The 13,360-nt window shown below is 37.6% G+C and overlaps 1 protein-coding gene and 1 long non-coding RNA gene across 5 annotated transcripts in view; one reads left to right on the top strand and one right to left on the bottom strand.

Annotated features, from left to right (window-relative positions):
* Window positions 1-13,360, bottom strand: part of LOC136886835 (uncharacterized) — a 192,303-nt gene that overhangs the window by 21,211 nt on the left and 157,732 nt on the right. The window lies entirely within an intron of this gene.
* The window catches only part of nbs (nibrin), a 294,050-nt gene that overhangs the window by 162,106 nt on the left and 118,584 nt on the right, over window positions 1-13,360 (top strand). For all 4 annotated transcript variants that reach the window (XM_067159644.2, XM_067159652.2, XM_067159661.2 and 1 more), the window contains one exon: window positions 11,559-11,976. In XM_067159644.2, the coding sequence (XP_067015745.2) occupies window positions 11,559-11,976 (418 nt within the window). The remainder of the gene's footprint in view (window positions 1-11,558; window positions 11,977-13,360) is intronic.

Genomic DNA, 13,360 nt, shown 5'->3' with positions numbered 1-13,360 from the left:
AGAAGACGGCATTCTCAGCCTTAGGGCGCCATTATCAGTATGTCAGAATGCCCATGAGATTACGCAATGCCCCAAGCACCTTCGTCAGAATGATGAATACCGCCATGGCAGGCTTATTAGGTGTTAAAGTTCTGGTTTGTCTGGACGATATCCTTTTGTACTCGAGTTCGATGGAAGAGCACCATCAAAGACTCAGAGAGGTTTTCCAGAGACTCAGGGAACACAACTTGAAGTTACAGCCAGACAAGTGCGAATTTTTACGCACGGAAGTAACTTTCTTAGAGCATGTAGTGACGAAGGATGGTGTTAAGCCAGATGAGCGAAAAGTGGAAGCGGTGCGGAATTTTCCTAGGCCCACCACCACTAAACAACTCAAGGGATTTTTGGGATTAAGCAGCTATTGCCGCAGATTTATATCAGAATATAGTAAAATCGCAAAACCGCTGTATGAGCTCTTGAAGAGTAACGTCCCTTATGTGTGGACCGATAAACAAGAGACTGCCTTCTGTATATTAAAGCAGAAGCTAACAGAGCAGCCACTGTTACAGTACCCCAATTTCACGAAACCGTTCATCCCAACTGCGGATGCAAGCGGAGAAGCACTCTGTGCTGTGCTCTCACAAGGAGAGTTAGGCAAAGACTTGCCAGTAGCTTATGCAAGTCGAACACTAAACAAGGCAGAGAAAAATTACTCCGTAACAGAGAAGGAGCTCCTAGCCATTGTATGGGCAGTTAAATATTTCAGACCTTATCTGTTAGGCAGACAATTTACAGTGGTTACGGACCACAAACCGCTGAAGTGGGTATTCAATGTACAGGACCCATCTTCACGATTGATCAGGTTCAGACTGAAATTAGCAGAATATGATTTTACAATCGTATATAAAATGGGAAAAACTAATAAGAACACACATACGTTAAGTAGAATCCCAGTAGAGTCTGAAGGAACAGAAAAGACGGAACCTGAGACAGCAGGAAGAGTAGTAAGCGCTGAAGGCCAAGAAGCCATAATAACAGGTGATCAGGAAGGAAATTCTAGTAGGAATGACCTCGAGGACGCGCAAGCAGAGAGGTTAGACGAGAATCGAAACCTAGATCCCAGCCCCGTAAATGCTAAGTCAGAAGGAGCTGAGGACAAGGAGCAAGAAAGTTCACCTGAAGTAGAAGTTCAGAATCTCACTGAGGAAGAGAAGCTGAACATTCTACGGGAAGTGCATTATTCACTTGTTGGTTGACATCAGGGCATGACTAGAACGTTAGCCCGAATTAAAGAGTTTATTCATTGGCCAGGTATGAAGAAGGACATAGAGAAATTTATACGTTCTTGTCCTTCCTGTTAGAAGAACAAAATCGTAGGCCCAGCAGTTAAAGCGCCTATGATGGTGACTGGTACTCCTAGCACTGTGTTTGAAAAAGTAGCAATGGACGTGGATGGCCCACTCCCAGTAACAGAATTCTAATCGCTTTATTGTCACCTGCCAGGATTTGGTATCTAAATATTTAATAGCTATTCCGATCCCTAATCAAGAGGCGGAAACTATAGCTAGAGCACTAGTAATGAACATAGTCAGTATTTTTGGAATTCCTAACATTATACTATCGGACATGGGTAGGAATTTTATGAGCCAAACATTCAAGAATGTTAAAAATAGAGAAAGTGCACACAACTGCTTTTCACCCACAATCTAATGGTAGTATAGAACGAGCACATCACACACTAATGGATATTTAAGGCATTATATATGCTCAGAGCAGAATGATTGGGATAAGTACCTCCCCACTGCTACATTTGTGTACAACACTACTTCTACACACGAACACAGGGTTCACACCCTATGAGTTAATTTTTGGTCGTAAGGCAAATATTCCTGGTATACTACAACGAAAGCCAGAAGCTACTTATAACGAGTACAGAACGTAATTGAAGAGCTAACGCATAGGTTACAAGAAAACCATGAATTAGCTAGGTAAACCCTTATCAGTAGTAAACAGAGAGAAAAGGAAAATTATGATAAAAAATGACATGAGGTAACTTTTCAGATAGGAGATAAAGTACTCCTTAGGGATGAGAGACTACGCCGAGGTCGTAGTTCTAAATTTTCACAGCCATATAAAGGCCCTTACACAGTGGAAAAAGTATATGGTGTAAATTGCTTGCTAAGAATTAACAATAGGGGCAAGCTAATAAAAGTCTACAAAAATCGACTTAAATTATTCGTTAGTTAGACTACATCTTGAAGAACCTTGGCCCTTATTTCGGCCACGGTAGACCACACCCCCTTCTACCCCAATGGCTTTTTGGATCTGTCAAAAGTTGCTGGTAGAGTTATATGAAATATTCAGCCAAATCTCGTGCTAAATTTCCAGGGGAGTATAGAAATTCATCCTACATCAAAAAAGGGCCTAGAATATCGGTGCATAGGACGCAGTGCGTGAAACTGGTCGGCATCTTTCAATAGTCATGAAAGGCGAGGACATGATTCATATGTGCTCTCGTAACTTAGGGTATATTCTACCCTACAATATATTATAGGTTCCCATCCTATGAATGAACAGCTAAAATTTCACACCTATTACTATATTAAAGCAACATAGCAGTGACCACTCTTCAGTGAACACCCTATACAAGGATACGTAACAAATCTGTAACACATACTACGTAATACTAGCGAAAGTACTACACTCTAATGAATGAGTGACCTTTACAGATAAGGACACACTACAGCTATGTTAGCAAATGAGTGGAATTGAGATAAGATGGCACACGGCCATCCCAGGACATCCCCACTTGAAGGAAACAAAGTGGAGTATTCCCCTATTTGGCAGAGCTCCAAGGAAAGAAAACCCCGTCATGATAACGCTCATCTGAGCGTAAACACCACAGAACATGTTAGTACTACTCTTGAAATTCAAATTTATGTTCTCTTGCAAACATCGCAGGCAATTCCTAGGTCGAAAGTCATCACCTTATAGGGCTAGCCACCCTAAGTTCTAATAATAATAATAATAATAATAATAATAATAATAATAATAGAGAGTAGGTTAACTATAGGAGGAAGTAGAATGAATGACTGTCAGTCAAGGCTAACATAACGGTACCTAAGGGATCCTGAAGCCCTCAGCATGAATCGCTGTTAGTAAACACAGCATGCCTTACCGCTGATAAGAGAATGTGTCAAACAGACTTGACCACAGCAAGTGTATGTACGGGAGCTAAATCACATAATAATCCAACAGGGGTGAACAAGTTAGAGCACATGTATGAATTATGGTGGTGTCTGCACTTAGTAAAACCACGTGCAGGATACGAACGTCGACATGGGAATCATTTATTAGGGCAATACCACATGCGTACCACATGATATGGTGAACGTAACCCGCATTGGAAGTGAGTTACTATTATAGTGTTTGTAGTTCCCTACAACAATTGTGATTGCAAAAGCTCACATAATACAGTAGGCTATATGTGTTCAGTTGAACAATGTGAAGACGAAATGTAGACTGTCAACCTCATAGTGGAGTTTATTCCTACCGTAGGCTAGACAACAAGACAGTGTTAGGTCAGTACTGCAAGACAATAAGAGATGTTGAACTTAACTCTTCTGTTCCTTTTCTTGTTCCGATAGAACTGGCAAAGAACGCAAATTGTACAATGATATCAACAGGGGTGATAGTATGTAAAGAATAGGTGTAAATGCATATCGAGTATCCAGACGTAAGGTTGGTTGGATCCTCAACAGATCCACCATGAACCAGTGTGGATGACCTAAGTGTCACTAAAGAGGCATACCAGAGAATTAAAAAAAAGTGATAGTTTCCCGTTGCTTTCCACAATATTGGAAATGGGCAGCGTGCAGAAAGGAAAGTAACAGACATGAAAGGCAAGTGAAATAAAAGAGAATTAATACACATAGATTAATCAACGTAGTGAGTACCAGAACCGAAACACTATCAGCATGTTAATTAAGTTAAGAAAAAGAACAAATGTCAATGCTTAAGAATGCGAAGGAACAAATGCTGGTCGTCCGTTTGACACTCCAATCAATGAATAGTACACTGTATGACGTCACTAACAATGAGCTAAAACTTAGTCAAAGTTTGGAGCAAATTAAAAGTTTTATTAAGAATGAAACCGAACAATTAGAACAGGCCTACAATCAACTTAGCATAGAAGTTAACATTAATCAACACTTAATAGAAATTGAAGACTTACTAGTCCAATTACATGAACAATATAATATAATAACCTCAGCCATTACATATGCTCAACTAGGAATTATTCATGTTCAAATATTAAGTCCTGCAGAAATAGTTAAAGCTTATAAAAAAGCATTAGGACAACTCCCTCAGAAGATGACCCTACCATTTGAATTGGGCACAACTCATGAGTACCTAATTTATAAAATAGCCAAGTTGCAGGCCGTCATTAATCAAGACGTCTTAGTGTATGTGCTCACAACTCCTCTCAGTGACAAAAAGAATTTCAAGGTGTACAAAATTCTTCCTTTCCCCACACCAATAACAAATGAAAATCATCAGTTTGTAATAGTAAGACCGACATCAGAATTCATTATCATAAGTGAAGAACAACAATTGTATACTTACTTGTCCAAGGACCAAATGCTTAAATGTAAGGCAGTCTCTGAAGACAAAAATGTATGTCCATTAGAATTTCCTTTGAAAATCACTCATGGAGAAAATGATTGTATTTTAACCTTATTAACTGGTTTTAGCTCCATACCATTAAATTGTCCTAAAGATATAGTGCAAGTGCAACAGTCATTTTGAATGTCAATTAATAGAAATATATATATATATATATATATATATATATATATATATATATATATATATGTAGCTCCAGAACCAACCAAATTAACAGTGGTTTGTCAGGAAACAAGTGATGTAACAAAAAGAGTAGGTATTCTTACCTTTTATGAAACTTGCACTGCCTACGGACCAAATATAAAATTAAATCTTCAAATCAGGTGAATACCACTAATAAAAAGGACATAGTTCCTGATATCTTTTTAACAATCGCACCTTGGAAAATACACCTTAAGTCCAATTTCAGCCTCCATTGGCATGCGGGTCATAAGGGGTGAGAAATAAAATGTCCAAAATGACTGGGATCAGTACTGAATCCACAGTTTTGGGGTTCTCTAGGCTGATTGGTGACAGTCCCAATGATGGTTAGTATTTTCATATAGTTATCCCTTATTTTTATTATTTGAAAGGATCAGTTACTTCCTAGACAATCTGGGGTGTCACAAGGACAAAGTCTTTTCAAATCAAGATAATTTGTAATCCCCCACAATATATAAAAAAAGTATATACACAAGAACCTCATTTATCCAGCCCTCATTAATCCGGATCTACGGTTTATCTGGATTGAAAATAATAAAAATGTATTTTTACTTGTTCAGTATTTCTTTTACTAGGTCAATTTTTCTTGAATGTCTTTCTGCCATGGATAGTTAAGGACAGGAATTGGAAGTAAATCGGCCGCGGTCTATCAAAGGTACTGTTCCGGCATTTGCGTGGAATTGAGAATGGGAAACCATGTACTCTTCTGAGTTCCTTGAAACATTTGCACGCATTTCTGGATGCTCAGACATAGATGTGAACGTCGTAAATGGCAGGTTGAAAAATGACTGTAATTCAGGTTATGGCATAATGACAGATGAATAAATTATTGCCTCTTGTTCCTCGGCAGGTAATGAGGAGAGTGATGATGAATTGGAAGATGAAACAATAACTCATGGATATGCAACAGTGCAGCTGGACAAACTTATCGCCTATTTAGAATCCCAGCTGAAACCACACCGGCAGGACTGATGTTAGTAAAACGTCTTCGTGATCGTGCTGCGCGCACACGCTATACAAATGTAAAACAGAAAAGGCTCACACATTATTTGAGTGCATAAAACAAAGTCGTAAATGTAAGAAAAGTGTTCTTACCTCTTTTGTACAATTGAAGGAAGGTATCACTGTACAACTTATGTTAATATATTATATAACACGTGCTGCATTTGTTTCTTTAATTTTACGGATTATCCAGATTTTCGATAATCGAGATCAGTTCCGGTCCCACCTAATCTGGATAAACGAGGTTCTTGTGTACATGCATACAAGCTGAAATATAAATGAGAAATAACAATACTGTGTTCAAAATTCTCTCCTGAAAAAGAAGCCACAGGACTTCTATCTTGCTCAACATTTTCTATAGAAGCTCCAGAATGTTCAGGATACGACATACAGTACATAAATAAATGCTTTTAGTTCCTCTGAAGTTCTCTGTGCTTAGTACTTCTCGACCTTCTTCTTCTTCCTACCATTATACAAAAGAGTCAGTAATGCTGTGGTACTGAAATACTGAGAAGAAATCCACTCCTGCACTACCTATTTCTCAATCTCCTCATTATTCTCTATATCCTTCTTGTTGACTTCTTTTAGGGTATTATCTAATTTCTTAATTTTATAACTCCATTATTATACATCTGTGATACCCTTTAAATTTCAATGATTTCATTAAAATTCCAATTCAACCAGCACTGCTTAAATATAACCTGTTAATATAACTTTCTTTATACAACATACAAATTCAATGAAAATGAAATGTCCGTATGGCTTTTAGTGCCGGTAGTGTCTGAGGACATGTTCAGTTCGCCAGATGCAGGTCTTTTGATTTGTCGGCCGTAGGCAACCTGCGTGTCATGATGAGGATGAAATTATGATGAAGATGACACATACAGCCAGCCCCCGTGCCGGCAAAATTAACAAGTAGTGGTTAAAATTCCTGACCCTGTCGGGAATCGAACCTGGGACTGCTGTGACCAAAGGTCAGCACGCTAACCATTTAGCCATGGCAGTATCGGTATCCACCTTCCATTTTTTTCTGTTTCTCTGCAATATCACCATGGCAACACACTTTTCTTTTTCCATTGTCATTCATTTCATTCACCCAGCATGATAACTAAATACTTCAATGCTACAGTCGATTCTGGCAAAGGTAAAAAAAGGAGAAAACTGATGTAACCCTAGTCTTCCTCGACATCCAGAAGGCATTTGATAACATTGGCCACAACCATCTGAGAACAGCTCTAGAAAATTCTGCCGCTTTATCTAAACTTGTCGAGCTAATCCTCTCTCTTCAAGAGAGCAGTACAACCCAAACTGTAGCCAACTACTTGAGAACTAAGAGCATAAAACTGAGGAGAGGTGTTCCCAAACTGAAGCCAACTACCTGAGAACTAAGAGCATAAAACTCAGGAGAGGTGTTTTGCAAGGTCCTCCTTAGTCACCTACACTTTATATTATCGCAGCGGACCATATTCTAAATGAACTCTCAGAGAAACCAATAGCTAGGGAATATGGGTTTCCACTCGTAGATGGTTTGTAGCCTCTCACAGTACTGGAATTTGACGTCAGTATGTCTAAATCAGTGTCTATCAACATATCTAACGGTCAGCTTACCGATGGCCTAATGTCTGTCTTCAGTGGCGATATAAAAACAACATTGCAAGATGAGTCCATCAGATATCTTGGAGTGAACTTTCAAAATGGAATTACCTTTGACACACACAGAACGATGCAGGATCTACTGTACAACTCAAATTGGAGTCACTGTCATCTTCTCCTCTCCTTCACGCAGATCAAAAGTTCACCGTCATAAATTTTTCCATATGCTCAACATTGAATTGTTTTTTTCAGACAGTTGTGTCAAAATGTATTCTTCTGAAATTCCTGAAAAATAGCGACAAAATGATAAAATGCACACTGAAAAAATCCTCCAGCTTACTGCCAACACACCTGACAGTATGATACACACATACACACACACCAAAAGTTCAAAGGTCTAGGACTTTTCCGGTCACAGCAGGAAGCTGTCCTGCAACAGATAAGCGCTCTTGTTACCCTACAAATAAATGGCAACCCTTACATTTTGGGAAGTAGGCATCTCTCTGAGGAGAGTAACAAATGCCTACAAAACCTGCACATTTCACCTTGCGTCAGCTTATTAAATTCCAAAACTGGTCTTTTGGATTCCAAGAAAATAAGAGTTGTTGAGAAATCAAGAATTCCAAAAATGGTGTCAGCTTCCTCAAAAGGGAAAAGGTGTTATCTTATTTAAAGAAAACCTTTCAGCGAACAGTTGGATAACACACCATGTTGGCCTGTCTAGCAGTGACTGGCGTGATGCTCTAAAGATGACCGCTAACATCACAGCCATTCGAGCCGTGCCAGGCAGGTCCCAGGACAATAACTGTTGTCGGCATTGCCACAACGAAATAGAAACTCTTTCTCATGTCCTGGGATACTGTCCCTACGGCAAAACCCTGCGCCTTACTAGACACCATGTGATACGAAGCTCTACTCATTTATTGCAAGATGCTGGTTACACAGTGCATGGAAAGGTCCATGGATTGTCGGAGAACGGCAGTACCCATAGGATTGATATGATAGCCTTCAAAAATAACAATGGATAGATTATTGATCCTACGGTTCAGTTTGAACTGCACACTAACCATCCCAGTGAAGTACAGGAGGAAAAGAAAAGCTTATACGAACTATCCCCTTCTACCAATGTGAATATGGACTAAATAACATCGAGGTTATAGGCCTCATGATCAGTGCAAGAGGAACAATTCCTAAGTTCTTCGAAGAATTCCGTTCAAGATTCAGACTATCAGATTCGTTAATGAAAAATGTGGTCCACAAAGCCTTGAAAAGTTCACTATCCATACTGGGAAATATAGTCATAAATGTATTTAGTATACTTTGTTCTCATGGGCAACCTCCTTTTGGGGGGAGTGTTTTTTTCTCTGAATAAATGTGCATATATACACAAATTTATACTTCAAAACATCTTCATTCAAACAATTCATCAGCCATAATAAAAGACAACTTTACACAACTCTTACAATTTATAAATAAATGTACAATATATAATTGTTTTTAACACATTACAACTAGAAACCACACCCTGCATCTATGTACAGTTACAAATTAAAAACTAAAACTTTAAATTAAACGCACAATTCTATGAAGTTACAAAATAGTTCGTAAAAACTGGCCAAGTGGCTGCACAGTGTGTTTCATGTAGCTGTCTGCTTGCATTCAGGAGATAGTGGATTCCAACCCCATTGTTGGTAGCTCTGAAGGTGGTTTTCTGTAGTTTCCTATTTCCACACCCAACAAATACGGTTATTTCTTCCCACTCGTAGCCCTTTCCTATCCCTTCATTGCCATAAGACCTATTTGTGTCGGTGCGACATTAAACAATTTATTTATTTATTTATTTATTTATTTATTTATTTATTTATTTATTTATTTATTTATTTATCCAGTGATGAACATAACAGGTTTTTTGCCCAATTACAATGTTCACAATATACAGTACAATTAATAGTTACACTACTAAACATTAACTGAAAAAAACAATACAAAGAATACAATGAACTACCCAAACAATACAAAGTTGGTAATACAATAAAAATATACAGTTACTACATTAATAATTATTTTACAGTGGTGCCTAACACAAAGTAACACATTCAGTTATACAGTTAAATTATACAGTCTTTCTCTTAAAACATGACACATGACACATTATGCAAAATAATATTCTAAAAAGAGAAATAAAGTGTTTAATTTATGGGTCATTTGAAAACTGTGAATTCGAAGAGAAGAAGAGAAATAAAAGAACAACTAGAAGAATGAAATAAAACATACAGAAAACAGAGATAATATTCAACAGTATGTGCATTATAGGAAAGTATCACATGCCAGTTCAAAGTTGATTTGATTCATGAAAAAGATATCCAAATTATATGTATTTAATGTATTATAAAATTTCAGAATTTTATTAAGAGGAGAATTCTTATGGGCTTCTGTGCGGCATTTCTTAATGTAAAACAAATTCTTGAACCTGCCAGACTTCCGAGGAACATAAAATGGTATCCTTCCAAGTAACTCTTCATCATCAATTTTACTATTCAATACTTTGTACAAAAATAACATCATGGACTTTTTACGTCTTTGTTCCAAAGTTTTAACACCAAAGTGTGATAACATTGTGGAGTAGGACAGAAATGTCGGGTACTCGTGTGACTGTTTCCAGTACACATACTTTAAGAATTGCTTTTGTACTTTATCGATTAATTTGATATACTTAGTGTCTGAAGGACTCCAGATAATAGAACCATATTCTAGTTTCAATCTTATTAATGAGTTGTATAAAATAAATAACGTTGTAAGTTGAAAATTTAAGGAATTTCAAAATATGAAACCCAAATTTCTATAGGCTTTATTAACTATGTATTCAATATGACTTCCAAATTTCAAATCTATATTGAACTGAATAGCTAAATCCATCTTTTGTTTGACTTCCTTCAAGACGGAACCGTTGATGTTAATAGTATACCCGATATGCTGGCGACATCTTGTAAAAGACTTCCAAATTTCAAATCTATATTGAACTGAATAGCTAAATCCATCTTTTGTTTGACTTCCTTCAAGACGGAACCGTTGATGTTATAAGTATACCCAATATGCTGGCGACATCTTGTAAAAGACGTTTTAACACATTTATTTACATTGAATGGTAATTTATTTTCTTTACTCCACAGTGATATAGCATTTAGATCATTTTGTAAATTCTTACAGTCATCAGTGGATTTAATTGCAGAAAATACCTTCAGATCATCGGCAAAGAGTAATATTTCAGACTTAGACACGACATCTACAACATCATTAACATAAATTAGAAACAGTAAAGGTCCTAGATTTGAGCCCTGTGGTACACCTGAATTGGCTATAAAGTTGTGAGATGAATATCCTTTATAACACAAATATTGTTTTCTGTTAACTAGGTAAGATCTTATCAAGGAGTAAAAGCCCTGAGAGAAATTCAAGGAGTCAATTTTCTTTAAAAGTATATCATGCTCTACTTTGTCAAACGCTTTCTGAAAGTCAGTAAATACAACATCAACTTGGCCTCTCTCATCCAAATGCTCTGAAATATACTCTGAAAATTGGATTAAATTTGTGGTGGCAGAACGCATCGGCATGAAGCCATGCTGACGAATAGAAATATTAGGTTTTACATCATTCATTATACGTTCAAAAAGAATACTTTCAAATAGCTTTGCAGGAGTTGACAATATAGTTACTGATCTATAGTTACTGATTAAGCTAAGGTCACCAGATTTGGGAATAGGAGTAAAAAATTTGTAAATTATCAATAAACGTCACAATAAAGAAATCTACAAAAAATACTTCACACATAATTAACAGGTAATGGAAATCCTGAAAGTAAACATTCAAAAAAGTACCCAGGCATCGCATGGAAGAATTTTATATTAAGACATGTTATCTGACTTATTTATAACAAATGCTGTGGAGCAGCACATGTCCTCTAGTACAGTTTTAATGCTGTTTCTACTAATTAAATTTGAATTTGAGATATCTTGGATGAAAACTTTGGTCTCTATTTATTTTATAAAGTAATATTTGTTTGTGTTCGGGTTTTTCAAGTATGTTTATTTTCATTTCAGGTTTTCTCCAGTCCCATGGCAAGAGGGTTATTCCTGTGAGTGAGATTGGGTTGGCAATTTTACATTGTTCTATGGAAAAATACTGCAATCCAAGTTTCAGTTTTGCTTCTACAATGCTCTCCAGCTGTAGGAATACTGTCCATGACCTTACATCACAAGAAACATTAGCTTTAGAAACTCAAGAATCTGAAACAAATCGGAGAAGTAAAAGGCATAATCATAAAGGGAATTTAATTATTCCTGAAAGTGGAACTGTTTCAAAGCATAAATCACTTTCACCCAAAAAGGAAGACTCAGAGCTTAGGCCTGTATTACCTATAGAAAGAATACAGTCCACTCAAGAAAAGCATTCAGAGAAAATAGAAGTATCTTCTGAAGAAGAACTAACTTCAAACAGAAGATTTGGAAGTCAGAAAAGGTAATGAACATATCTTTCTTTGTTCCTCTTTATTCAGGAATTAGTTCTAAATTTGTTGTAAAACATGTTTGGATGTAATTAGAATGTTTCATATCTTGCGCCTTCTTAGAGGATTAGTGTTTGGTTAAGCTTTTTTAGGCTGGACTGTACTCTGAAAAGAATCATCATTCTCAGACTCCAGTTTCCCAGGTGTAGTACACAAGAGTTTGCCACTTCTTCCTATCTTCAAACATTTTTTGTTCTCTGATATTTTCCCTCTGTGAAATATTTTTCCTGGTCTTTTGATTTGAAGTTCTAATGAATCTCAATTCTGTTGCTTAACTCATTGGGCCCGAGCCACGGAACCATTCCGTGCTTCGTCTCGGTAGACCAAACGCCGGACCACGGAACTGTTCTGTTGTCTCATTTTACTATGTAATTCAACTTTTCCTCAAGAGATGGCAGAGTGAGTTACATTTGTGATTTGTGTAAGGACTCTTTCTTTTCAATGTTATATGCTCTTTGCTAATATATATCGATAGTGTGCTTGGTAATATTAGTTTGAAGCACTGCCTGCTCGATCTGCATCCGATGGCTGCTTATACTGCCTGCTCATTACCACATTTTAACATGGCACTAAATGAAACACTCCTTTTACAAATACCCACAGCAGCTGGCAGCACCAACCGGCTCCTGAACTGTAGGAATGAAATAGCGGGAAATACGGTAGTAGTAGTAGTAGTAGTAGTAGTACTGTATTTGTTTACAGTGAAAATGGTGTACTGCTGCGTGCCTTTCTGCAAATCAAAGAAAGTGAAACCAGAATGCCGTGGTATTTCATTCCATGACACGGGCTTTTTCAGGAGATCCAGTTGAAGCCATGTTTAGTTCTATAAGAATGTTTTTTTTTTTGTTAGGGGCTTTACGTCGCACCGACACAGATAGGTCTTATGGCGACGATGGGATAGGAAAGGCCTAGGAGTTGGAAGGAAGTGGCCGTGGCCTTAATTAAGGTACAGCCCCAGCATTTGCCTGGTGTGAAAATGGGAAACCACGGAAAACCATTTTCAGGGCTGCCGATAGTGGTATTCGAACCTACTATCTCACGGATGCAAGCTCACAGCCGCGCGTGCCTCTATAAGAATGGGAGAAGGGTGCAATGACATGAATGACTCCCAGGCTACTCAGAATTCCATAAAAAGAATTCTGAAATCCGGTATTTTAATGTCCACCGATGGTGCTAACGTTTTCTGCGTCAGTATCCTCTCCCGGAATTGACGAAACAGAACCAGTAAAGTAAGTAAACTCGTGTCCTCATCCCGAGGTAGTGCAGCTCTTTTCAGGTACACCCCCATTGGAGGTGAGCTGCATGTACTATTTCAAGCACAGAACAGCCCTCCTGCCA

The sequence above is a fragment of the Anabrus simplex genome, chromosome 1 (assembly GCF_040414725.1).
Source record: "Anabrus simplex isolate iqAnaSimp1 chromosome 1, ASM4041472v1, whole genome shotgun sequence".
Lineage (NCBI taxonomy): Eukaryota > Metazoa > Arthropoda > Insecta > Orthoptera > Tettigoniidae > Anabrus > Anabrus simplex.
This window is presented reverse-complemented; position numbering and strand designations above follow the sequence as displayed.